Source organism: Sciurus carolinensis, chromosome X, assembly GCF_902686445.1.
Source record: "Sciurus carolinensis chromosome X, mSciCar1.2, whole genome shotgun sequence".
NCBI classification, from domain to species: domain Eukaryota; kingdom Metazoa; phylum Chordata; class Mammalia; order Rodentia; family Sciuridae; genus Sciurus; species Sciurus carolinensis.
The window spans coordinates 90,603,722-90,631,716 of NC_062232.1; the positions used below are offsets into that span (position 1 = coordinate 90,603,722).

At 40.5% G+C, this 27,995-nt stretch overlaps 1 protein-coding gene across 1 annotated transcript in view; it reads right to left on the reverse strand.

Annotated features, from left to right (window-relative positions):
* Positions 1-511: 511 nt before the first annotated feature.
* The window catches only part of Gucy2f (guanylate cyclase 2F, retinal), a 96,589-nt gene continuing 69,105 nt past the window's right edge, over positions 512-27,995 (reverse strand). Inside the window, 13 exon segments of the mRNA XM_053743334.1 lie at positions 512-537; positions 540-598; positions 680-768; positions 5,659-5,774; positions 8,931-9,020; positions 12,522-12,625; positions 12,627-12,685; positions 15,825-15,942; positions 15,944-16,003; positions 16,787-16,944; positions 19,030-19,190; positions 22,067-22,216; positions 27,412-27,568. Of these exon segments, the coding sequence (XP_053599309.1) occupies positions 512-537; positions 540-598; positions 680-768; positions 5,659-5,774; positions 8,931-9,020; positions 12,522-12,625; positions 12,627-12,685; positions 15,825-15,942; positions 15,944-16,003; positions 16,787-16,944; positions 19,030-19,190; positions 22,067-22,216; positions 27,412-27,568 (1,347 nt within the window).

Below are 27,995 nucleotides of genomic sequence, written 5' to 3' on the forward strand. Positions count from 1 at the left end.
TTATTTTGGTTGGCAGTACCAATCTTGGAAGGGATCAGGCAATGCCTCCAGAGGAAATGACATAAGCATCCCCTTTAAGATGGTCTTGCCAATAGATCCCAGGAAAAGGAGGTAGTCTCAATACCGCTGGGTTGCCTAGATAGATGTAAGTCTCTAAAGGCTGGAAGTGGCTCACATTGTGGTCCAGATGCTCAGCAATGGAAAAGGCAGGTGCTGCTGCCTGATAACTGAATAACAAGGCCAGTCTTGTTAGCATTCAAATGTGTTATCAGTGCAGAAGGCAAGGGTCTCTCTCAGGCCAGGGCAGCCAACTTCCCTCAGGTGTAGCTCACTCTGCAACAGGCCTCCCTACAACCAGGTTTTTGCCCAACTCAATGGAGATTGGAAGTTCACCAGCTCCATCACATTCTGCCAATAGAATGAAGGTTGAGACTGGCACACATGCCAAAGGGAGCCCCAGCTTTGAAAATCTGGCAAGCTCCTGTGCTCTGTTTTCCTGTTGGCTATTACCTTATGGCTTGCTTCTCACCAACTGTTTTCTGCTTCTCTTCTTTGGAAGGCTGCAATCTTTGCTGGTTGCAGGCTGTGGCCCACTTGCCTACAGGGCAGGCAAAATAGGTAGTGAAGAGAGTGTGGCAGAGTAGGGAATAGGAAAACTCTAAGTGTGAACTCCACTTACTCATCTTTGCCCGCTGGGGGGGGCACAGGAAGGGGCTTCATGAAGACTTTTTTTCCAACCAGCCAGAAGATCTTCTCTGTGCTTTTGCCCTTATTATAGAAAAAAAATGGGGTTAAAACACACTATAATCAATTTTCCTAAAAAAGGCTTCTGGTCGGTAGGGTACAAACTTTCATGTTGACTCAGAAATTGCCTCTGTTTTCCCCTTGGCACCACTCCCTGGAGTCTTCCTTTCAACAAGGTTTCTTTACCTGATGCTCAGGCATGTTCCATAGATTGCCAGAACAGCCAGATGAAAAGTAAACACCATATCAAGCTGTCCCTCAGAAGTTTTGTCTACCCACCGCCACAGCTCCATCTTTGAGAACATGTGGATGTTTGACTTAATAGCAACAAAACATCTGGATGCTCCATTGATGATGTTGTTTGTCATTTTTGCCCCGATATTTTGATATTAGGCAAGCTATTGTCTATTCCATGTGGAGTGTATGCATTCAGAGTCTACCTCTCTCCATACCTTATGATCCAATAGTTCTCACAAAACCTAAAGAGGGAACAGAAATGGAAAACAGACTGTGCAACTTTGTTTGGTTACCTTGAGAAATCTTTATTTCTCCAGTACTCTTTTCTTCCCCTATGGGATTCTTATGGGTACAATACCACAAAGAGGCTTCAATTAGTTACTTGTCAGGAATAATAGGTCTGAGGAGAGAAAAGGAGTGTAAACCCAAACTAGTAACCCCAGGCCTGCATGATGACACCAGAGGACTCTAATTTTCTGCCTCTAATCTGCCTTCCCCTCTTTCTAGTAAACCTTCCCCTTAATGTGCTTTCCTCTCCTCCTTTCAATTCTCTTTTGACTGTACTCTCACTTCCTCCAATCCATAAGAAAAAATGTGTTTACTAAGACTGAGAAAAGTAATGGGATGTGTTTCCAAGCCATTAATCTGAAATATGGTCTTACTCTCAGCAGCTCTCATTTGGAACAGTTCTAAATTGTTGAACTTAGAAATTTCAATTAGGTTTGCCCCCTGTACACATCAAATCCATTGTTCCCTATTTACATCCCATATAGTCATCCCTTAATAATGAAGACAATAGCCATAACAATAAATAGCACATTTAATTGGAGAATCTCAAAGTACTTTGCAAATATTTGGTTCAAGGTTCTGAACAAATCCTGCAGAAGACAAGTAGAAAAGAATACCATGATAGCCCAACTCCCGTTAACTGGTACCAAACTCACCCTAAACCTCAGGTAATTGGGCAAATATATTTATGACTACTCTGTTTTTAGAAGAGATGAAAATCTTGAGAATATGCTCCATCAGTCATTCTTGCATTTATTTTGCCCTTTCTGTACCAGGACTGGGATTATAGAGATGACCCATCTTTAAGCAAGCAGACAATTAACATTAAATAAAAACAACTATTGGATCATCATTTCAATTCTAAATCCATTAAGCCCAACTCTTCTGTCTCTAAAGCTTTTCTTTTCCTCATAGTATCTAGTGAAGTGTCTTGTATAGACAGTTGCTCAGGAAATAATCATAGTGTTCCATTAACTGGAAATCTCAACCCTTGAGCACTTTGAATACTTAAGTCTCATTGGACTTCATTTTGGTAAAACACACTATTAAACCTCAAAATTGAATATCCCATCGACATCCATATTTGACTGTTTGTCTTGAGATCCAGAGGTCACTAGAATAACATTGTCAAGGGAGTTTTGTAGATACCAGGGTTATCCAGAGATTTGGGTGGGTCCTGGGACACACTAGGATGCCAAAACTGGTAGTTGCAAAAGACGGGAGTGTTATGGGTTCAGGCAAGCTTCCAAATCAAAGTATTTAGGGGAGCTCCAGAGGCACTCTGAGGTTTTGGAACTCATCCAGGAGAATTCTTAGAATCCTAGCTCTCTGTTTACCCACTCCACTTCCACAATTCTGCTGAAGACAGGGAAGGGGGGAAACAAGTGTGGCAACAACTGAAGTCTTAAGCAAACTCTTTGACCCAATATCAGTCCCTGGGCAATCCCAGAGACCTCCCAAATAATAACAGCTTGCTTTGGCACAACAATTTTAAAACACTTTGGCACCTACTGTCTTATTTAATTTTCTCTTTAAATCCTGGAAGGCAGTTTTGCTATTAATCTAATTTTGCAAATGGAGACACTTAGGTTTATGGAGATTAAATGACTTTTCAATCAGTAGACAGAGTTGGGACTTGAATCCAAGTCTACTAGACTTCAAATTTTAAATGTTCTTCCCTCCACACCACATAGCTTCTCCAACACACTGGGGTCAAGGGGCAGGCCTAGATGCCAAAAAAACAACTGTTGGGAATTTTAAAGGTCATGAGATTAATGGGTTTCCTAATAATCACAGGTCAGAAGAGGTTTCTATGTAGACAAACGGAAGCACAGAGAGGATAAAGTTACTTGTCCAATGTCACACACTAAGCCATTGATGGGGCAAGAATTAGAGACCAGACCTTCTGACCTTCATGAATCTGTCAATACAACCTCTTTATTTCTTAGCTCAGTTGCTGATGTGTGTGTATGTGTGTGTGTGTGTGTTTGTGTGTGTGTGTGTGTGTGTGTGTGTGTGTGTGTGAGGGGCTGAGTAAGGGTGGGGTAGAAGAGATAAGGAAAAGAAGAAAAATCACAAAATAGTACCAATGCTTACAGACCTGAAATTCAAATACTTTTTTTGGTGATTGAACTGAAGTGTGCTCTATCACTGACATACATCCCCAGCCTTTTTTGAGACATAGTCTTATTAAGTTGCCCAGGCTAGCCTCAAACTTATGATCCTCTTGTCTCAGCTTCCTGAGTAGTTGTGGTTACAGGCACAGTTGTGGTGAGATGAAAGGTACAAATACAGAAAGGATCTCCTGTCCTCTCCCTTCTTTTCTTGTGTCTTCTCTTCTTTCCCCTCATTTCCTTTAGGGCCCATTCTCCTCTTTCAGTATCTCCCTCTCAAGCTCTCTTCCCCCTAAGGCCCCTGCTGCCCCAATAACCAATGCCCAATGTGGCACTTAGGAAATGACTTTCCCTCCAACTTGCTGTAGAATGTTCCCAAATTCCCCAGGATGAGGGAAACAGTGAAGCTGCAAAGGGCCTTTTCGAAATAAGTCCTGCTTTTGTACTCAAAAATCCCAAAGATGCAAATGCTTCTAACTAGAATTTGTGGGGTAATAAAAATCATGGGGGTGGGATCATATCTTTCCTTTTTCAGCTTCTAAAGTGGCATTTCTTCAGTTTTTAAATGAAATTTCTGTGTCAAGAAATATAGAGGAAAGTGCTTCAGGAAACCAAGCTACCTTTGTCCTCCTCTGTTAAGAAATGACAGGATGTATAGAGGGCTCACAAAAGTCTTGGGCAATTTGATTTACTGCCCAAGTAATATCCTACCCCCATAACCTCACTATGTGAGTTCTCTGCAGAGGTGGGGGGAAGCCTCTGTTCCTTTGTGATTCATTCCACCTGCTGGAAGATATTAAGAAACTATTTAAAAAGAAAAACTAAGAACAGACAGAAAAAGGAAGTGATCAACTAGAATCAGGTCTTCCAACATTTAACTTCTGAAATATAGTTACATGTAAATTATCACCATTAGGGGAAACAAATTGCACATCACCCAGTTCCCTGCATTTACTTTTCCCAAGAATAATCACTAAGAAAATCATCTACATGCCATGTGGTATCATGGAAGTAAGTCAGACTTTCTGAATTTAGTCCTGATTCTGTTGTCAATTGAGTGTGTGACCCTGCTCAAATTGATTCTCCTCTCTTGGCCTTGATTCTTCATCTGAAAATGAAGGAGTTAGCTTATTATATTGCTGGGGTCTCTTATAATTAGGTTGATCAGTGGTTCAGGGACCATCCAAAAGTAGATGAGAAGAATTCAGTGGAAATGGAAAAAGGAAAGTTATTCCAGTCCTGAATCCCAGGTCAATTGTAGCCCCAAAAAAGAAATGGTGCTCCAAATTGTCTTTCATAGGAACTGACTTTGTTCCTCCTGATCCTTGGAGAAAGACATAAAGTCTCTCTGTAAATAGCCAGTGGTGTGAATGAAAAGTCAGAAAGGGCAACCACTGAGTAGGTGAATAGAATTCCCAAACTCACCAGTACTATTGCTTATAAAACAATGTCCAACACAGCCAAAGAGTAAACAAAATGGGAGTCAAAAAAATGAAAATAACAATATAGCTCATTCAGAAAGCTGAATTCTGGGCAGTTTGTAAGGCAATAAAGGTGCAACTTATAGTCTGAAAAAAGCAGAAGTAGTCTCAATGATCCCTCCCCCAGCCATTTAAGACATATTTTTTACCTATTTCATATAATTTCATTGATTCATTAATTCATTTATTGGTTCTTTTTAGTTTTACATGACAGTAGAATCCATTTTGACATAATTATAAAAGCATAGAATATATCTTGTTCCAATTCAGTCCCCAGTACCTCTCCTCCCCCTCCCCTCCTCCCATGCCTTGCTCCCTTCTTTCTACTCTACTGATAGTAGCTTTTTCCAGTTACCATAGTTATTTTTAAAAATTAATTTACTGTGGATGTACAAGATGGCAAGATTCACTGTGGTACATGCATGTAGGTACATAGGAAAGTTATGGCAGATTCATTCCACTGTCCTTTTCCCATCCTCCCACCCTTCCCTTCATTCCTCTTCATCTAATCCACTGAACTTCTATCCCACCCCCTTATTGTGTGCTAGCACCCACATATCAGTGAAAACATTCAACCTTTGGTTTGGGGGGGATTGTTTAGTCATATTTTAAAGAGGAAAAATTCTGAGGCAGAAGGGAATAATGTTTTGGGAACCTCAGATGGAGCTGAAGATTCTGGCTAAATTAGAGCTCTGAGTCTCAGAATCCCAGGTAAGCTCTTTCAGCAGACCATGACCTCTCTAGAAGCAGGTGTATCCAAGTGGTTTGGTTCCAAAAACAAAAGAACATTATACCTTGAGCTCTGTTCTTCCTTGAAACTCTACTCAGAGAGTTTGAAGTCAGCCCTCTCTCAGAGTTTGAAGAATTGTAACAGTGCTGAGACTGACATGAATGTGGTAAGGCAAAAAAGAAAGAGGTCTGACTTTGACTCCTTTCTCATTGATAAAATCAATGATAAATTCTCAATGTAATAAGTGACTCCACTTCAAAGTGTATTAGATCCTAAGCAAAATCCTGAGAGAGAGCTTTTGTTAGAGTTGTACAGAAGGAGGAGGCAGAATGATGGCCTTCTCCCCAGGCTCAAATAAGGCATTAGCTGTAGCACCTATCAGCCTCCTAGACACCATCTCAGATGAAAGGCCATGCAATAGAAAGGTGTTAATTTAACTTGAAGGTTGAGATGGAGAGACCAGCAACCACCACTGTGCTCTCAGCTGAAATGTGACCTCCTCTCAGGGAAGTTTGTCTTCAGCAACTTCTCTCAAATGCTGCCACTCGGACTGAACTCCCAAACTTTATATAATACTAATATAATATTACTTAAGAGACAAAAGCTTATGCATCTTGACAACTATCTCTCAGTATTGCTGTACTTAAATGAAACATCAATGAGACATACTCCAAGACCTCTGTCAACAAACATTTTATGGAGACGACATTCACACCTGTCCTTTAGGTAGGTGTCTCTGTGTACACACAAGAATGTATTATTTTCCAGTCAACCTGGGATAAGAACTTTACCTGAGAAACTACCAATTTAAAATATATTTAGAAACTAAGTGCCTAAATCTAATTCCTTAATGAATAATTAATGAAGGAAATAGTGCTTCCTTCTGAGGGGCTTAACCACTGAGCCACATCCCCAGCCATTTTTTATATTTTATCTAGAGAAAGGGCCTCGCTAAGTTGCTGAGACTGGCATTGAACCCGCCATCCTCCTGCCTCAGCCTCCCAAGCTACTGGGATTACAGGCATGCACCAGTGCTCCCATATGAATAATCACTTCTTAACTGGGGTAAGATCCTTAATCTTCCTGAAAACTGTCACTCTATGAGTTGACACCTTATTGAGGCTGGGTCTTATATAAAAGTCCAAAACTTGCTCTCACACATGCTTCAGAACCACTCTTTCAGAAGAGTGGTTTCATTTTTTACAATCTGAATGGGAAGTTATGACTGAAAAAACTGCACGGAATTTTTACCATGTATATTCACAATGACTTTCTTTCTCTTAACACACTCATACTGTTGTTTACATGTTCCTCATTGATTAATAGTTACCCAATGCCTCTGCTCAAAAGGGGTTGTCCTATTTCTAAAAGTCACATGCCTGGCCAGTGTATTCCAGTCCAACTTGTACCATCACACTAGTATCCTCTCTTCAGGGAGATTTTTAGCAGGGTGATCCTGCTGGTGGAGAAAGAGGGATGGCCGATTCTAACTACCATCTAGCGATATGGTAATGAGAATCACTCCAGGGCTAGGTGACTAGTCACTTCCACCTTAGAATCTCAGTGGATGCAACTGGATACAAATGAGATATTGATAAAATTGATTTTCTGTTATTAGACCTATTACATGTCTTGGTTTCATATTCAACATGAAGCTAGAAGTTACCTCTTTACAGATATTCAGTCAGTTGTGGAGCCTAATGCCATATTCAGTTCACAGTCATTAGCTTTCAGAAAAGCACACTAACCAGCTCCTGTAGTGCAGAGATCACATGTGTATGCTTCTTTGTATCCCTCACAATGCCTTCTTTGCATAGTCAGTACTTAATAAACACCTGCTGTGGGTAATTCACTTCATTTTCTTCTTCTAACCTGATCACTGGACAAGGTGCAGCTTAAATCTCAAAATTCAATTTCTGCTTTCAACTCTGTATTTGCAATGTAAAATGTGTGGAGTTTTCCATAGTGCAGATCAGAATATGACTTCAGCTTTCTACAAGCTTACATCAGTCCAGAGTACTGTGCCAAATCTGCATTGCGGTTCCATGATCAATTTCACTTCATCTTGGGTTGCACTGCAAGAGCAAAGTCATATGCAAAGTCATATTCACGCAGTGGTTCCTGGTTGACTACTTCCATGGCCTCTGCCATATCTGTAGAGTTTGAAGACTTTCCCAGATGTCAGAAAATTTATTCTGACAACAGCTTCTAAGTTCCGTGCTGCCTCCTTAATCATGGCTGCACAGGATAGATTGACTAAGACTGGACCCATTGTGTAAGCTTGTTTCTGCACATGAGTGATGGGAAGTGGGGTCAGACAGGGCACCACCCACTGTGATATAGGCCACCATATCATCAGGGACTGGTTTGAGTATACTGCCAAAGTTGGGGAAGAGATTGTCTTGCCTAGTAGCTGCTAGAGCCAGGGGTCCTAAGAGCTTAAATGGTTTCTTTCTTTTTAACATAAAATCCACAAAAACTGTATATAAAATTTAATGTTGTTCTCTATGATTTTCCTATAACAGCATGAAAAATTGCTTTGCTCAACCATGATATAGGTAAAAGGCACATTGTGATTCTAACATTATCTCAGTAGTGGAAGTAAATAAACAAGAAAGGGTAGAGCCAGCATCTTGACAGCAACAGACAAGTGGCATAATGGTTTATGTAGTTTTATTCTCAAAGAAAGGAGGAAGAAGTGGGATCTTCGATACTGTGTTTGTTTTGATAGAAACTAAAGATTTTATACACAGTCTAGTTGGAATTAATTATTTCAGAATTCCAAGCTCCCTAGATTAAGGGATTATTGTTAGCTAAATTCTAGGGGTTATTTGATGAAGCCAGAACTCCTGGGGTCCTAACTAGTTCAAAAAGAGGACTAGAGCAGTGAATAGCAGCCAGCTGGGAGGCAGCTGGTTCCAATGTGTCTTCACAAACTAGCTGAAAAACTGAAAATGTCAGTCTCTTACCTAGTTCTTTTCTCAACATGACTCCCCCACACCCACCAGGCTGGCCAATTCTTTCCTTTACCCAAAAGACTTTTTAAAGTTGTTTTGATCAAATTGACTGGCTGTTTCAGTGTCACTTAGCTACAGCTTTATTTCTAGAACAAGGAAGGTACATGTTCAGTCCAACATCACCCCCTACTGGTTTGCTATTAGAGGCCAGGAAAACGTGTGATAAATCTTCATCTTCTCAAATTATCTTTTATTTTTCTTTAAAGCATGAAAAAATCAAGTGCCCCGTTCTTTTTATCCTCTCCTGAAAAAGAATTACCTCCCCAAAGTAGATGCTGCTATTCCATCAATCCATGCACAGGTACTCATATAACCCTGTTTGATTCCATCTGAGAAGCTGTGTTCAAGGTATCTCCAAACAAGCAGTATCTGGGCATAATGAGACCCACCACTCCAGCATCAACTGGCCCTAAAGAGTAGCAGGAGTGATTACAGTCCATAAGTATGCACTCAATGCTAATAGAGGACCACTGGAACAGGAAGGAATGTAGCTTTGTGAAAGAACAAAAGTTACCATCAAATAGCTCTGGGAATCTGAAGGAAGACTTATAATTGAATTAAAAACTCTTCGCTCTATGAGAAAGCAAGTTTATAATGATGCAGACATGACTACCTTTCTGATTTATATCTCTACTACAAGTAACAGTTACACCCAAGATGCTTATATCTGTCAACACGACAAATAAGCACAAAACCAAACCAGAAAAGCCTGCACATGGACTCAGGATCCAAACATGTTTATTGCAAGGAAAAAAATGTGACTCTTTCTTGTGCCTTAGGGTTGGAAGTATCTCATGGGTCTATCCATGCCTCAAACTCTACCAAGAAAACTATTGCTAACACATTTTGGGAAACTCGAAAACAAATAAAACTGACTTTCAATTATCTGTGTTAGGAGATGGAAGAGCACTATATATAGTTAATCCAAGGATATTTTCTATTTGTTCTTCAAATGATTTCTTCCCACATTTTAATATGTCTATAGTAGGTGTTCAGGGTAACTGAAAGAATTTTAGCAGCTATAATGAAAAGTTAGTTCAGCAGTATCTAGAAAGTTCCCCACCTTTAACTTTCTGGTATCTGTTATTTCTATGTTTAAATTTTTCAGCACTATTTTTGATGCTTCCTGAGTTAGAAAATAATTAAGTGTTTTGCTTCAAAAATGTCTTTTTTCTGAGAAAAAAAATAAGAAATACAAAAAATTCTCATTTTAATTCCCTTCTTACTCATTCAGAATCATCTACTGAGCACTAATCTAGGAAGCAAAGGGGAGTAAAAAATGTAATATATAGTCTCAGTTCTCTAGGTGTTTTAAAATCCAATTGAAGGAATGAAACTATCAAACAGGAAGCAATTAAGCAACACCAGAAGACAATGTATGGTTGAAGCAAGATAAATAGTACAGACAGAAGGCTACAACAATTTAGAAAATGTGGAAGGTGCTAATTTGGAATTAACGCAATCAAGAAGGAGCCAATGGAGAAGGTAAGATTTGATTTGGATCTTGATGGGTGGGTAGAATTTTGAATAGGCAAAAAGGGACATAAATCAAAGGCTCAAGGTTGGGATTGAGCATGCTTGTAATTTGGGGAAGCTCTTAGACAAAGCAGTCTACCAGTTCATGCAGCTGGGGAGAAACTGGAGATAAGATTGGATTAAGGTTGTGCATGATGGAGGACCTTGAATCGCTAGAGAATTTTGAACAGGAAATTATATTTTAAAAATTCTTTTTCCTTTTTTAAAATCTCTCAGATCAGTGTATAGAATACATTGAAAAGGAAAAAAAGTAAAACCAGGAAAACCTGTTAGATGGCTATTGTAGTAATCTAAGAAGGAGATACTGGAAAGGTGACAATGGAAAGTGGATGATCAAAAGGGGTGATAAAAGAAGGATATTGTGAAAGAAGAATCAACGGACTTGTTGACTGTCCTATTGATGATCAACAGAAAATTGGCATGGGCTTATGGGTTTATGCTGCCTTGTGAGAAAAGATTATTTGGAGTTTTAAATAAGTTAAATTTGAAATCATGGCAAATTATCTAAGCAGAGGTGTGTTGAGGGGGTTGGAGAGGGAAAATTGGAGTACGAATGAGAGGTGAGTTCTTTCTTTGTAAGGAAAATACTGCACACCTCCCATATGCTAACCACTCATGATACAAACATGAATAAGATATAGTTCCTCCCTCCAAAGAGTTTAAAGTCTAAAAGAAGAAAAGGAAAGAAAACATAGATTGTGCTGATTAATATGGGAAGGATGAATGGAAAGAGGCAAACTTGGAAGCAAAATGATGTTATTGCAGTGATCCGGGCAAGAGATGCTGGTGGCCTAGATTTAGGAACTGAGAATCAAGGAGAGACAAGATAGACGCAATAAATGTTTAAAAGGGAAAATGTTCAAAATTTAGTAACTAAGTGAATACCAAAGGTCAGAGTAAGGGAGGAGTCAAAGATGACATTCAAGACCAACTGGAGTAGTTGAGTCAATGGTGGTAACACCAACTGAAATAGAGAATACAGAGGAAGTTTATACAGGAAGAGGAGGAAGTTTATACAGGAAGAAAATATTTCTGTATTAGAAATGTTGAGCCAAAGGACCATGTGAAATATTCTGGTGGAAATGTCGGCAGGAAGCCTTATATACAAAGGCTGAAACTTAAGGGAGAAGATTGTCCTGAAGATGTGTAGTTGAAAGTCAACAGCATATAAGTGGTGGTTAAAACATAGACAAGAATGAAATAACCCAGAGTAGTGTGGAGAGGGAAATAAAGCAGATCAGGACAGAACCCTGGTGAACACCATTATTTAAGAGACAGATAAAGACAAAAGGAACTATCAGACAGTGATAGAAAATGAAAGCCAGTTGGAATGGTAGAAGATGAAAGCCTGGCTTCCTGGTTGGAGTCAGGTTGAAAAATAAATTAGGTGATAATATGCAGTAAAGCAAGGAGATTACCATACTGAATGTTCTGCAGAAAATGGTAACAAGAAAAGCTAAGGGGGCTGGGGAGATAGCTCAGTCAGTAGAGTGCTTGTCTTGCAAGTACAAGGCCCTGGGTTTGATCCCCAGCACCACCAGAAAAAAAAAAAAAAAAAAAAAAAGAAGAAGAAAAGCTAAGAAAACCAATACAGCAAGTGGAAAAGCAACAGTTGAATAGTGAGGAGCAAGTCACGACAATAACCAATTGAAAAGAAGTTTTAGGGTGAACTGTCATGAATTCCAAATGCTACAGACAGGTAAAGGCAGACAAAGATCAGGGAAAGTGGTGAGGGCTGAAGTTGGATTGCAAATGGTTAAGGGGGATAGCCTTTTCACTGTGGCATAGTGGGTCATTCACTCTTTCAAAGTTTGATAGGAAAGAGATGAAAAGGATGAAGGAAGAAAAGGAGACAGAGGAGCAGATCAAAGTGAAAGAAGTGAGGATTGCAGAGGATACCAAGAGGAGCTAGTAGGTGAGATATCTGTGGCATCAAATGAGATGTCTCTCAACATACCTGAATGTGTGAAGTGAAACAGGAAGGATACAATGAAGGGGGAGAGTTTGAAGATGTCCAAACAAGAAGGAATTGGGGTGGACAAAAATACTTCAGGAGTTGAGATTCCAATTAATTAAACAAATTATCCTAAATATAATATACTTGGTAATCTTGTAGCACAGTCAAACATGGAAATGTTGGTTCTAACTCAGAAAGGCAGAGTGAAAGAGTTTAATAGCTAAACAAGGGGTGCTGCTCACTGTGGTGGTGCAGGGACTGGAAAGAAGGTAAACGTGGGTAGGCATAAAGCAGCCCTAGACACCTCAGTATTTCAGCTGCCAGGAATCAGGGAAGAACTACATTTTCCCCTTCCTTCTCCAGTCTTCCTTAAGATACATGGGAATGTTTTCTCTTACTTTAACTGGTTGTTGTTACCTGAGTGCAGGCCCATTTGAATTCATATTGGTACTGCCAGCATGTGCTGCATCTTGAAGGTGCCCACATAGCTCAGGATATCCAGGGACATATTTGCAACGTCAAGTTGCATTCCTCTTTGGGAGGCCTGAAACCACCATGTAAGCATCTCCAATGGTCTCTGGGAATCAGGAGAAGTACAATTAGCAAGAAAGTAACCTCTTTGTGTTTCTTTTTTGTTGTTGTTTTCACTGTGTTAGGGATAGGATGGCAATCAGGTGATCTTCTTGTAAAGTGAGAATGTCATAGGAAGGCTATTAATGGTTTACAGGTCTGGCTGCACATTAGAATCACCTAAGGAGTTTTATTTAAAAATTACAGATGTCTAGGCCCCCCAACCCAAAGATTTTGAAGTAAGTGTAATTACTTCACAGGCTCCTGAAGGACCTTAGAGAAATATCAGACTCCAAGGAATTTGGAGAGAAGGGAAAGGGGAGATTTCTGGAACTGTCTGTAGGATGTCCAAGGGGGAGCACTCAAGGAGAAGCTGCCTAAGATGCTCCCCCAGCAAGCATTTCTGTAGATAACTTTGGGTAAATGAACTAGGGCAGCCTATGGAAATGCAGGACAAGGAAGAATCTATTCCCTCTGGTCTTTGTATTACCTCTAAAATATGATGAAGTTAGTTTTTCATACTCATTGGGAATAAGAACTAGGTCTTTTCTCACAAGTTGCCACCTTCTCTTCTACTGCTACCTCCCTGAGGGGCAGCAATACTGGTCCACAACTGATTCACATGGGCCAGCTAGGGCTGAACATTGGGAACTAAAGGCAAATTTGTGCTCCTCAGCTTCCCCATAGAAGTGTGCTCACTCTTTTAGACAACCAGTAAAGCTTTTTAGGTAAATCCAAAAGGTAAGTAAGCTGAAAGAACTTCTATAAAATGATCCAGTTGGGCTGGGCTACTACAGGACTGGATCTAGTTACAATTTATGTTTTCCGAGAGGACTACACTTACAGAATGCAAAAGTTAAGAGAATGAAACTCTGAAGTCATACTGCCTTGCTTAGAATCCCAGATTCACTACTTACAAACCTGAGGCAAGTCATTTAATCCGTGTCTTTCAGTATCCTCATCTGTAAAATAGGAATAATGACAACACTTGCCTCATAGAGTTTTCTAAAGACTAAATAGTATGTCAAAACACTTAAAGTAAGCTATCATCATCATCACCAAAAGGTCATGTCTTGAAATCAGCCTTAGGACTGTGGCTATGATTCAGCTCCAGAGAAAGAAGTTTAGTAATTGGCAATAGACCCTCATCATGATTTTCTATATAGCCAATAACAATGATCCTTTGTCTCTTAGCATGCTTCCATCCAGGGTCTTCCTAACCTGGTATGGTATGATGGAAGGATTCCTGCCCCCAAATAGGCATGCCTGCCTACATAGAGGAAAGAAGAGTTGATACACAAATGCTATATGGAGTGGAAACTCAGTGGCTGGTCATTATCAGAGCCTGGTGGTTGGCCCTTCAGCTTTGATAAGTCAGTTACCCAGGAAGCCCCAAAGATATGTATGAGGGAATTGGAAGAGCAGGGAGCCTGGGCACTGCTGGGCCTTGGCATGTAGATTTGTATGTGGAATTATGGGCTGCATCAGCCAGCATAAGGACACTGGAAGGGAAGGGAAGATAGAGAAAAGGGTCTGATTGAGATGGAGGTGGTGGCAGGAGAACTGAAAGTGAAAACAAATCACCAACTCCATAATTCTGCTGTAGCCTTCTCACTTCCATTTCAGATTATCAAGTGCCAGGGGAGGTGATTCCAATTTTACAGGTAAGGAAAATGAAAATACAAATAGGTTTGGTGATTCACTGCTGGTTCAATTTTTATTTCCTTTGCACTGTGTTGTTTTTAATAAACAAGACTGAAAAATTAGATTCCATTTCTGGATTCATATAGCCTTGCTCTATCATGGGAGTAGCCCACTAACTCCCTACTGTAGCTGTGAAGTCCAAAAATAATTAATGGTCTCATCTCAAAGACCCCCCAACAATTGTCTGAACAGAATCAGCTGAATTGATTAAACTGGTGGCTGTGTTACTGCCCACGCTGAATCATCTTTGATTTTAGTTTCAACTGAATTAGCCTTCAGTGATTTGTTTTTCTCTTCAGGCTGCTTGAGTTCAACAAGTTAAGACAGGTAGTCTGATTCCATGGATTTTTCCTCCACCATGGTTTCCATGTGTGCTTCTTGATTAGCTTGCAGCTCCTGTTGATTGACAGGTATGATGTCTATTTCTGAGCCCTATTTAGGTGGTTTGGCCTAGCCCTGAGGCTTTCTACCTGACCTGAAAGGGCCCTGTCTAATCTGAGATAAACACACTGCCCTACGATTTAAAAGCTGGAACATTTCAGACTACTGTGAAGGATCCAATGAATGGAGTTACTCATTCTCCAGCTCTACCTTGGTTCCTGGGACAGGGGAGCTGTCTAAATTCTGGGATGCCTGGGGCATCTCTCCATCAATAAGACAAGTATCCATGTTGCAGACAACATGGAAATATCCCTGCACAGCTATAATACCTTTAGTCATTTTGTGCCTAGAGACGAAACAACATATAAAAACAAGGGTAAGGAAACATGGCACCAAAATGAGTGAAAGTTTTTCTGCAACCTTTGACAAAGAAAGTGGAAGCTGATAGGCTGGGGAGTTGGGGAAGGTAGAAACAGGGGCTTGCAACCATATAATTAATCACTTCCCCATACTTCAAATCAGTAAGGCGACTTTGGATTACCCTGTAGCAATCCCAAAGAGTCTTGGGTCTAATAGCTCCCTGGTATAATGCCAACTTCCTTCCTGTATAAAAGCAGTACCTAAACGAGACCAAATTTTCATAGCATGTATTAGATCTGCACAAACTTTACCATGATGAACTGTTGCAGCCACTACTATGGGCAAAACAAAAGTACTTCTGTCTCCTCTTCAGTTCCTAGAACAATATTGACTGCACTATGGGAACTCAGCTACTAAAGTGCAGGAGCTCTTAGCCTCAACCTCTTCTTAGTCCCCGTTCTAGAAAACAGCTCAGAATGAATCTGTACTGCAATCTCTGACTGGGTTGAGAGTTGTTATTTTGTAAAGTGGGAAATGACATGCATTCTGTTTGACCTTCATTCCCAATGGGAAACTAACAGAAGTGGTGTACTGCTTAACTTTTCATTCCTAAAGAACAACATCCTGTGAAACTGATCCTTCAAATCTGGAATACACACAGGTGAACTTCATGTAAAAATCTCATTCTCTATGTTAATTAATGTGCCTGTAGATGCCATGACTGCCAATGACCACATTGACAAGTGTATACAGGTCATTCAGAAGATCTACCACCTCAATGGGCTCACTCATGGCTGAGATGGTGGTGAAGCCCGCAATGTCACAAGGTGATCAAATCAAACCCCTCAGGTTCAACTGTGTAGCCTTTTTGAGAGATTCAGCAACTGATATGAAAAGCAGACATAGCTATTCCTAAGAAGACACTAACCTCCCTCTATGCCATACACACCTGGTAGAACATGATTTCTCCAAAAACCACTGCCAAGTAAACGATGAGAAAGAAACTGTCACCTGGGTAAATACACTAATTCCTTCACTAATTCTACAAATATATATTGAGTGCTTATGATGTGCCAGGCATTGTGTCACGTGCTGGAGTATCACACTGAACAGATAGACCTGCTCCAAGTTGCCTTCATGGAATTTTTTTTCAGTTCTCAATACTTCTGTTTCAACTTCCCCCATCCCAGGGAATGTTCCCTAATGGTCACCTTTCCATGAGACTAATTTTCCCAATTATCTCCTAGAAGATCATGTGACAACACAATAAGGTGCTTGGGAAATTTTGGATTATAACAAATAAGGTTTTCAACTTAAGAAGAAAAAACAACCTGAAAAAAACAACCCTGCTACTTTCCTGTAAGCACTCAAAGGAACTGTCGTCTTTTAATTGGTCAACATCCTGGCAAAGTCACTAAGTGACATACAGAAAAACTGAGGCACCAAAAACTTAAATGACCAGCATGATCCACAGGTAGTGGAAAATTAGGATGTGTGCTTTGCTCCCTTGGTTTCCAATTCTACTTTGATTTAAAGGTGTGACTCAAACCCACTGGGAGTAGAGAGGGTACAGGATAGAGGAGGGAGCAGTTAGTTGATGGATAATTTCTTCTTCTTTTTTTAATAGAACACACTGTTATAAGGATTCACACTCCTCAGGTGTTCACACATAAGGTGGTAGCATCTGTGTTAGAAGCTTTTCCGTTTTCTCTTTTTCAATTTCCAGCTCTTCAGTCCATTCTTGGATCAAATCTTCCAAGTTGCTAGAATATTGCTCCAATATCCAAAGCATAGAATCAATGATATTGGACTTCTTCCCTCCATTCAAAATTTTAAACTGGAAGTAAAACAGAAAGAGGAGCCAAGGAATGCTTTTTCACTAAATTCACAGATGATGGAGCAGACCCCCTTATCACAAATCCTGTCCTGTAAAATACCAAGCAGGAAAGATGAACCTTGATTATAAATAGGAAAAGTCACCATCCACCCTCACCCATTCACAGGACTCTTTCACCCCCACGTAGTTCTTTCTCTACTCTTCTAAGCCTTCCAAGTCTGAATAAATGTGCTATAGTTAGGCTCCTTCAGTTCTGAGATGCTATCACTAGAACAGTAGTCACTTTAAAGGCAACAGGATTTGGTCTTCAACCCAGGCCAGTTGCGAATGAGGTAAGGGGAAAGAATGCAGGAAGTGACCTTTTACCCTTCTAGATCATCAACCTACTAAATTATACTTATCTTCAAATGCTTCTGTGTTGCCAGTGAATGGTGAAAGTTTCCCTGACCACTAAAAGAGGGTTTGATGGTCAGATCTACCCCTATTCCTTGCCATGGGGTCCAAGAACATGGTGTCCTCTAGTACCTGTCCTTCAGGTCTGTCAGATCAGGTAGAAATTCAACTGCTCTTGCCCTATCCTAGGCCCTGTGGCTACATGCCACAGATGTTCCATATACTGTCCTGGGACCTTGTCCATCTACAAGAAACTTGGCCTAGCATTAGAATCAAGAGGGGTAACTCCCTTACTGTTATATTCAGCATGCACACAGCTGTGTTCACTCCAGGTGAATACTATGGGTTTCCTTATGAGTTTTCTTCACTTATATTTGTCCACCAAGGTCCTGGGGGTAACCTCAGCAGCCACTTCAGATCCTTTGGGCTCCCCCTGTTGCCTAACTTATGGAAATGCTTCTCTTATTAAAATGTTATTAGCAGCAGAAAGTTGGGAGGATAGCCTTATAGTTAGACATGCTAAATTTCCACTGAAGCATTTTAGTGAGGGTAACTCCAGCAATGTCTTGTTTGAAAGTCACATGATGCATACTCCTATCTATCACCAGCTTTTCTGTTGCCTTCTGAAATAACATCTCTAGCATCAACACAAGGGCAAATGCTTTATCTCCTACCTCACAGTAAGTTTTTAGAAATCTGACCTTAATGGTCCTTTGCTTTTTCCATACTATCGAACACCTGTTTGAGTGTCCTCAAGAAAGTCAGCCAGGCTAATGGAGGCATTGTTAGCTGGGGACACGGATGACTTCATAAGCAGGGCCCTTCAGGCTTTCAGTCCAACTCTTTCTCTTTTCCGCCTCAGATACCTGCCACTCATAAAGCATCTCAGTGCTGTACTCTAGCCAGGCCCCAAAACCTCTCTGTTAGAGTTGACAAGGCACTCCTGGAGAGTACCCTCAGTTTTGGTATCTTGTAATTTCAACAAAATTCTACACTGCATGCATCAACAAAAGATTCACACCTTAGATTCCTTAGTAGGGCTCATTCTGTCCTTTCCCCATTCCCCTTCTGATTTTCACTTTTAGAGAAAGAATTATCCTCTTTAGAAATTCGGTATCTTATGAAGAGGGGTTATCACTTTTCATGTACCTATTGCCTCAAGTAGTTCCATGGGAACCTAAGGAATCTCCTAATTTTGCATTCTCTATCTGCACATTCCCTTTTGAATGTCCTTTCAAATTTTGCATATTCTTCCTGATCCTCCAAAACTAACCTGGCATTACACAAATGATATACTATCAGAGTTCCCTGAGATCTCCAAAGCAAATTCAGCTCTATGAAGAGCCCCATGTATTCCATGATATCATCTTCTGACAGTCTCAATGCCAATCCTTGCAAATACCTACTAGTTCAATTCCATTGTAGAAAGGTTGGTTAGGCCAGATTCTGGATGGTCTGAAAAGATGTTCAGACACAGAAGTATGCCAGGATCAATCCATGGGCTATTGGAGGATATGCTGGTGATGGCCCAGCACCAAGGATCTCAAAGTAGCCACTCCCAGGCTGCCAAGAGAAGTGTCCTTTTCCCTTGCAAGTTTCTTCCACAATATGATAAACACCCAATGTGTTGCTCTTGAGTAGGCTGGCTTTAAGATGACTTGTGGGCAGTGATAAGATTCAGAAAGTCCTTATCTGGTTAAATATTTCATCAAAAGTTGGTTGTTGTTCTGCAGCCTCAGTCCACCACTGCTTCATGAGCTGCAGACATTCTAGAGGTACAGGCTCAGGAAAAACTGTTGGTCTGTACACAAGAGGACACTTCTTAAGCATGTCTACGATTTATGTCCAGATATAAGAAGAGAGGTTTACACATTATGGAAAAAGTACCATGAAACAACAGAGATAACTGTGCTTTAGCCAAGAAAGGGGTTTCTCAGGAGAAAATGCAGGACCATTGATTTTGTTTTCTCCTTAGGGGACTTGAAAATCCATTGTATCTGAGTGAAACTCTGTATCAAACCTTTGGAAAGGGGGTAATAAATTAATCAATTGAACTATTGGTATGATTTAGGCATAGCTTTATCCTGCTTCTGCTAGGTTTTTGATGAAGCTTACTGACATCAATTCCAATGCTTCAATAACCTTGTTTCCCTCATTCACCATCAAATCATCTAAAACTTACCAACAAGGGACCCAGTTGATTCTCCCTGCAAGCTCAGGTCCACCACAGGTCTGGGTTTTGGACTCTAGCTGGCCTCTAGGAAAAGGGAATTAAGAACAGCAGTAAACAGTTTAGGGCTTTATCAAGATCCTCCTGGTTGATGATCAATGAAGGCTACTTCCAACAGAATATTCACTATATATCAGACTGTGGGTTGAGCATTTTGTGTGTATTATTCATTGGATTCTCACTACAAACAGATGGCAATTTCCCCAAAGTCTCTTGACTAGTAAGTGACAGAGTTCAAATTCAAACAAAGGCAATCTCAATCTACCACACTGTTCTGCTTTCAAACACCTAGGACCTCAGTTAGGCCCCTATTCAAACCCAAAAGCAATTAAGTGACCAAAGATCTAGATCACCCAGACTGACCTTTTTACAAAGGGAGAAAACTCACTCCCTGGAAGCAGGAGAAAATCCTTAGTCCTCAGTGTCCCAATCAAACCTTATTGGGCTTCACACTGACTTCTGCTTATAGCCTAGACTCTTCCAAACCATTCCTAAAACATGCATCTGGCAATATCACTGTCTTGCTCGAAATCTCTTCATGACTCCCATTACCTGCAAAATAAAAATTCAGGCTCTTTAACATGGCCCCTGACTATTTCTTTGAGCTCATTTCTCATCTTAATCCCCTCTCTATCAATCCCAACTCTTAACATTTGCTTCATGAACCAAACCTTGCTTGGCCCACCAGTGTACCCTTCCCACTCCTACATTGGCTGTAACGCTCAAACTGTGCTGCTTCAAACCCTAATAGGTGCCCCTTGCCTGCATGAAAACAGATCAACTCTTGCTTCTGACTACTCATCTCCTTATGACATCACACCTTCTACTTCTCCCAGAGCAGCCTGTGTTGCATCCTGCTCTTGGTGCAACATTTATGGAATAAACCCCTTGGAATGTGAATGCCCCATCTACTCTCTGTTAGAGGGAGCCCTTGTCCCTATCTCAGAACACCATGCAGTTGAATGGGTCACCTCTCTGCTTAGGCCCAGCAGGATTCATGCCCTTGAGGATCTCATAGTCCAATTGAGTTAAACAAAGGCAAAGAACAAAAAGGCGCAGCAGAGATAGGGACAAGTGAACACAGAGGGGGTTCCTGACCCACAGTGAAGAAGTCAAGGAAGCCTTCCCAGAGTTGACACAAGTTGGAGGAAGCAAGATGGGGAGGAGGTGAGGGAATTCCAAGTACTATAAACAGCAAGTAAAAAGGCACAGAAGTGGGAGAGACCATGAGATTTTCAGGGCACCATCAAGTATGGGTTTTTTTGGAATGTGGGGAATGACAGAAAATAAGCCTAGAGAAGTGGAAAGTGGGTGGTACTGGAAGGTTTTTGTATGTTGTGTGAGAAATTTGGGCTTCATTTAACAAGTGATGGGAAGGTGTAGGATCCTGAGAGCAGCAAAAGATAGCTAAATGGTTTTATTTTCCTTTTTAAAAAATTTATTTTGAAATAAATTTAGATTTTTAGAAAAGTTGCAAAAAATAGTACAATTGCCTGCACATCCTTCACTTAGTTACCCAAATGTTAGTAATTTATATAACCATATACAAAGGAAATTAGCATTTGTCCAATGCCTTTATTAGGCTCCTTATTTGAATTTCATTCATGTTTCCCTAATGTCTGTTTATTTTTTTAAATGTCACAATCCAATTTCAGATTTCATGTTGCATGTAATTGATGTGTCTTGGTTTTCTCCAGTTTGTGACCTTTCCTCATTCTTTTCCTGTCTTAGACACTTTTGATGAGTTCTGGCCAGTTATTTTGTAGAACATATCTCAACTGGGGTTTGTCTGAAGTTATCTCATGATTAAGTTGAGGTTATGCAAATTTTTGACAAGAACACCCCAGAGGTAATGTTGTGCCCTTCTTAGAGCATCATTCCAGGTCTGCATGTTGTTACTGGTAATAGCAACTGTGATCATTTGTGTAATGTGGTGTCTGCAGGATCCTTCACTTGTAAACTTACTATTTTTCAATTTGTAATTAGTAAATATCTTGTGGGTTCATGCTTTGAGAATATGCAGATAGCCTGTTTCTCCTTAAACTTTCACCCACTGATTTTAATATTCATTGATGGATTTTACCTGATAGCCATGAGTTTTAAGTGGGTGATGAGGATGAAAACATGTGTCATATCAAAGTGAAAGACGACATCCAGAAGCATCATGAGGAATACTGAAACACTTGGCAATGAGTGTCTCAAAGGAGTAGAGGGTACTGGAAAAGAGGACAAAAGTATTGATATAGGTCCTATAGGGCCTTTGGTTATGTCATAGTTCAAAAAAGGATCAGTTGCTTGGATATCCCCATATTTTCCAAATGCTTAAAGTCATTTGGCTCCAGGTCCCACCTGCATACAGTGTGGGCTGCTTGCAGACTAGCAGGCTGTTAGCACAAACACTCTTCTGACAAATCACAACAGCCTGGGTTGGCCTGATGATCTGGGGCATAGTGGGCCTCAGGTACCAATTTCTCACCTCCTGCTTACCTTCAGCACGCAGATCCATCCTGCAGAATGGGGTTCCCCAAACCATCACTTTTTGCATGATGGTGGCAAAGCTATAGACATCTCCTGCATAAGAACCTGATCTGTTGCCACTTGGGGCTCTCAACAGTTCAGGGGCAGTCCACACCAACTCTGCAAAGAAAGCATTGTGTAATGAATGTGGGGAGGATTAACTGACATCTACAATGCCCTTAAGGGCTCTGAGGGTGCTGTTTTATTGACTGCTTTATATTTTTATTAGATAGACTGGCATGCTACCCTCCCTAGTCTGAATCTATTATTATGCATAGGGAAAACATACTACTCTCTCCACCCCAGGACCCTGCAGACAGACACAGCAGAGGTATGGGGAAGGGCAAGAAGCTTGAAGTAGACATTATCTGGTGCTTGCTTTCTTGCTCTCTTGAGCCTGCAAGTAGCAGTTGGCAGGTTTCCAGGGAAAGGCAAGTGCACTGCCAGACTGGTTGCCATGGATTTGCTGTTTGCTAAGATCTATATGTGTCTGGTAATTTGATTGTGCCGGGGCTCAGGGATTCACATGTTGCTTTCTCCAGGTCTTCTCTAAAAGGATTAGAGGATGCCCAGGCCTCCTCTGTTCTTTGCAGAGCAAAAAGATACAGAAGTTACTTTAACTCAGTTCTGCAAATATTTCTTGAGGGTCTATTATGTACCAGGCACTGTGCGAGGTGAAGAGGCAGTACTAGAGGTGAATCAGACCTTGCATTTGCCCTCTAGGTATCTAAAAACCAGTGGGCAAGACAGCCCTGGGTGCCCCTATGTATAATACAAGAGAGATGGTGATGACAACCACTATATCATACAATGTAATGAATCTAATAAAAGCCAAATTTGAATACCCACTGTGTTCTCTTATGTATTTCAGCCCCATCAGGGACAAAATATTATCTCAGCTTTCACTGTTTATGGCAATCGGAATGTCAGAAATTTTTGTAGGGGGCAATTTAAGCAATATATGCAGCAATATATTTTGATACTATAAAGAGTAGTCAAATATTGTGGGAGTATCTTTTGGGTTGAGCCCTATAAAACTGCCATATCTGGGTTGAAAATGGTTGGATATTGGCAATTTCATCAGGTTCAATCTAATAAAAAATTGAGCAGACCAAATTAATCCAGGAAGGCTTCCTGGAAAAGTTAAGTCTTATATGCACTCATTAAGAAGGTCAAGGATGCAGCTTTCTGGAGCTGAGAGGGTAAGGGCTTTGCAGGGAGAAAGAACAGTATGTGCAAAAGAACAAGAGGCAGAAAGGAGCAAATTGTGGGTGGTAGGAGGGTGGTAAGCAGATTAGTTTGGCTGAAGAGAAGGGCTCTGTTAAGGAATAATGAGAAAGGAGAAATGGGGTTGATGAAGTGGGGGAGGGAGGGTGGCTTGAAGAATGGGGGCAGAAGGTGAGAGGCCCTGAGAGCCAAATGAAGGCATTTGGAGTGAATACAAAAGGCAGTAGGGGTGCTGGAGCTGGAGAGGGATTTGATGAAAGCCTTGTTGGGAAGATTAATCTGGCAACCTGCACAAGTTGGATTGAAGGAGAGGCTGGAGTCAGGGAGACTAGCTAGGAAGTTATTGCAGTAGCTGAGGTGAAAGGGGCCTGAATGGGGGTGGGGCAGCATCAGTAGGATGAGGAACCAAATATATTGGAAGGCTACAATGGAGAAGGAAATGACAGGACTGGGGATGGGCTCACTGTGCTTTGTGAAGGGGAGGGAGTTGAAGTAAACAGGTTGACATTCAGATAGGGAGACTGTAGAAGAAAATCTGCACAGGGTGGGAGTGTCGGAGGAAAAGTGATGGCTAACTTTTCATCTTGTTAAATTTGTGATATAGGAGGGAGCCCAGAAGGGAAGTTCCTATGTAGCAAGAAGGAAGATGAAAGGTCAGAGATTACTGTGGTTTATTAGTGAAATCCAGGGAAGAGAAATCCACTCTGGAAATGCTTATTTTCAGTCAACCCTCATCAAAATGATGGGACAAGAAATTCTAGCCTCATTCTTAATCATGCAACCATTTTCTCTCTTTGCTCTCTTAGGTGTTCCCAGGCTTTGTACCTCTACAGGGCCCTGCTGACTTTCCACCTACCCCTGTGAAAGTCTCTCATACACTCACTATGATGGTTGTGTCCTGATGTCTCCTTCTCTATGAGGACAGATATTTACAAGTAAAACTGAAAAGACTGCATGATACTTTAGCCAAAGAAATACATTCCTGACTGTGGGATTTCAAACACAATGTTTTTGGAAGGGAGGGCAAGGGTGGACATTTGAGAACACGGAAAATGGTATATGGCTGCCTCTTCCTGGCATCCCCTCTCCCTGCACATTTAAAAGCACAAGAAGGGAAAAGAGGGCAAAACTCTCTGGTAAAAAGCTAGGTGATTAAATACAATCATTACCAAACAGTATTTTCAGAGAGCTCTGACATGTATGTTGTTAATGGCTAAAATGAGGCTTTATCTGCACTGTACTTATATAGTTGAGAGTGGATAATAATGAATACACTTACAACCCAACCCCATTTCCTCATCCCCACTCTAGAAACAAGTAACAGCCACTAGCTACCATTAAACTTGAACTCTTAGGAAAACTAGAAAAATCACTTTGGCTTTTTTTTTTTTTTGTATTAGCTGGAACCAGTGCTATCTCTGAGCCTTGCTATGGTGATTAAATCACTTTGGAGAACCAGTGTGGTACAGTACAAAATAAGACAGAACTGGAAATCAGGAGACCTGGGTTCAAAACCTCAGCCTGGCTACTAATTATCTCACTTTGCTGAACCTTAGTTCTCCCATTTGCAAAATGGAAGTTGAGCTAGATGTCCTCCAAAGTCATTTCAACTGAAGCTTCTATTAGCCTTGTCATGTAAGGCAGGGAAGCAGTTCCTTCACTTCATTTTATTTCATTCACCCATTGATTCAATATATATTTATTCTGCCAGGTACCATAAAATCACTGAGGAGGCAAACTTGATTTTGTTTTCACAGAGCTCATAGTTTTGGTGGGGGATGAGACAGCTAATTAAATGAGTAATACTTCCAAACTACAGTATTACAACAAATTTCAGGGTTCTAAAGGATCAAAAAGAGGACAATTGAGCTGAGCAGAGGGAGTCATGGAAAACTTCTTGGTGCAGTGGTATTTCAGTCCTATAGAAATAGAATTTAGCCAGACCCAGATGAGTATATGAAAGAATGTCTTAGGCAGAAGGCATATCATGTGTAAAGAACAAGAAGTAAGGGAGACCCTGGGATAAAAATAAATCTGGAAGGAGTTCAGCATTGCTGGAGCTCAGAGATGAACTAGGAGTAGCTAAGCAAAGCCCAGACCAGGAAGGACCCATAAGCCATATAAAGGAATTTGAACTTTATCCTAAGAGCAATGAGAAGCCATTCAATGGAGTTTGGGATGGCTGTAACATGATCAGATTTGCAGTTTATCAAACTCCCTGAGACTGCACTGTGAAGAACAGACTTCAATTTGGAGAGTGAAGAGAAATGAAAAGAGTGAAAGACAGCACACACACAAACACACACACACACACACACACAGAGAGAGAGAGAGAGAGAGAGAGAGAGAGAGAGAGAGAAGGTATAATTTACTTATTCTAAGACTCAATGTCCTTAAGCTTGAAAGTTGCCAGTCTGTAGATTAAATGGAACTCTGGAAAGGTAAGAGTTATGTTTTACCTTTTGTAGATGGACAAACTTTGACAGAAAGTTAAGAACTTGCTACCAACCAAGTCAACATGTCCACAGAGAGAAACAGAGAGTGGCAATATCACATGCTTTTCACTGTGATTATCAGAAGCATTGACACTTCCAAAGCATGAATGGGCAGAAGAATGAGGAAATTAAAGTTTTCATTTGACTGGGTATAGGACCCAGGATTCAGAAAACCTGAATGGGAGGTCTAGAATTGCTGCTAAGTACATGCATGATCTGGGCAAATCACAAGTCTCAATTATCTCATCTGTGAAATGAGATAGTTGGACTACATAACTTCCTGAAGACTTGTGAAGTGCAAAGATGATTCCACCGAGAACTGGACTGTTCGTCTCTATTTGTGCATGTGTCTCCCTCTGCATCTTTTATTCTTTCTCCTGTGAAGTAAAGTCAGCAGTTCTAAATTTTATAATGCCATTTATTTATTGATTTTAATTGATGCATTATAGTTATAAATAAAATGGGAATGCATTGTGGTATATTCATACATGCACCAGTATAATTCGGTCAACTTTATTGCCCAGTTCTTTCCCTTTCCTCCTTTCTTCCCTCCCCCTTGGTTCCTAAGACCAATACAGTAAAGTAAGGAAATCGATCAGGAAAGAAGGGAGGGAAAGAGGTAGTACTGGGGATTCAAATGAAGAAAACTATGTTATATGCATTTACGAATATGTCAAAATGAACCCAAATATTATGTGTAACTATAATGCACTAATAAATACAATAAAACAAAATTATAATGCCAAAGAACATCTTAAGAATAAGGTTGTATGTTGTAATTTTGCATCTCTCCTTCTGTCTTCTTGGGTTGTCTGTTTCTCTGCATTTCTGGGTCATTACCTCTCTTCTTCACCTCACAATATAGTTAAAACTTTCAATGTCCAAGTTTCCTATATGTATTTACAATTTTTCATTTTCTCTTTTTCTCCCTTTCTTTCTTTCTCCTTTTTTATCAGTTTGTTTCCTCCCCCCTTCTTACCTCCACATCTTAGATTTCTCCTATTTCTTTGATCTGTTGTGACCCCTACAGACATTGCTTAGTGCTACCACTGGTGCAGTGGACAGAAGACAAAACACAAAATGGACCACAGACATGCCTACTTACTAAGCCATAGTTGTATCTGAAGCCATCCACATAACCCATGAAACATTTATTTGCTGGGGCCCCTCCTTGTTTCTTCCTCTGACGGAGAGTACTGGTATATTCTAGTGACATCCCATTCTAGAATGTACTTTGTAGGGGTCCATCTTCCAAATTACCCTCCATTCAATCTGACAAGTATTTATTGAGCACCTACTGTGTGCCTAACATTCAGCAAGATTCTCCAGGGACTGCTGGGGTCTCTGAACAATACAGCCTAATCCTGCCACAGCGGGAACTGAACATTATTGCACTGGCTTTGTTTGGAAGGCTAGGCTGGGCTGAGGTTACAGCATGCAGACTTTATTCAAGTCCTTTGGTTTGGAAATGAGGCTGGATTTTCAACAAAAGTGAGGAGTTGAAATGAGCCTGAAGCTTTAATTCAGTGCATATTTTCATTTGAGCTTTGGAGTTACTTTGTGTGCAACAGAAGGGCACAGTTCATTGCTTACCTTCTGCAGAAGGTTCCTCTTCAGAAAGTCTCTGCATTTCTAAAATGTCATTTAAGTCATAATCTATCAATTTTAGTACAAAACGCCCATCTACCACACAGTTCCGAGACTTTAGCTTCCCATGAACAAACTCTCTGTGGTGTAAGTACTTCATGCCCTGCAAATGATACAACAGAATTTGTTTAGTAACTTATTTAACTATTTTGTGCTTTTAGAGGCACTTTCTGATATCCTTAATGGCATGAGCTATTATGATCCAGAATTCAGCTTGTTCTCTTATATGCAGGCAAAACAAACCCTTGACAAGGTGTTTAGGACCCTTCTAGCTCTAAAATGGTAGGCTTTGATGAAGAATTACATCATGTGTATATGGAGAATTATGTGTTACTTGGAGATTTATTGACATTTCAGAAACAGGATGGAAACATAATTGCCAGGAATTTGGTAATTCTGATTTTCTCCAACAGGTCTAATGTAAGCCACATCCATTATTGGCAAGAGTGAAAACTGGTACAGCTTTTTGGGTGGGCAATTTAGCAATAACTATAAAATTTTAAACATACGAACCCTGTACTCCACAGATT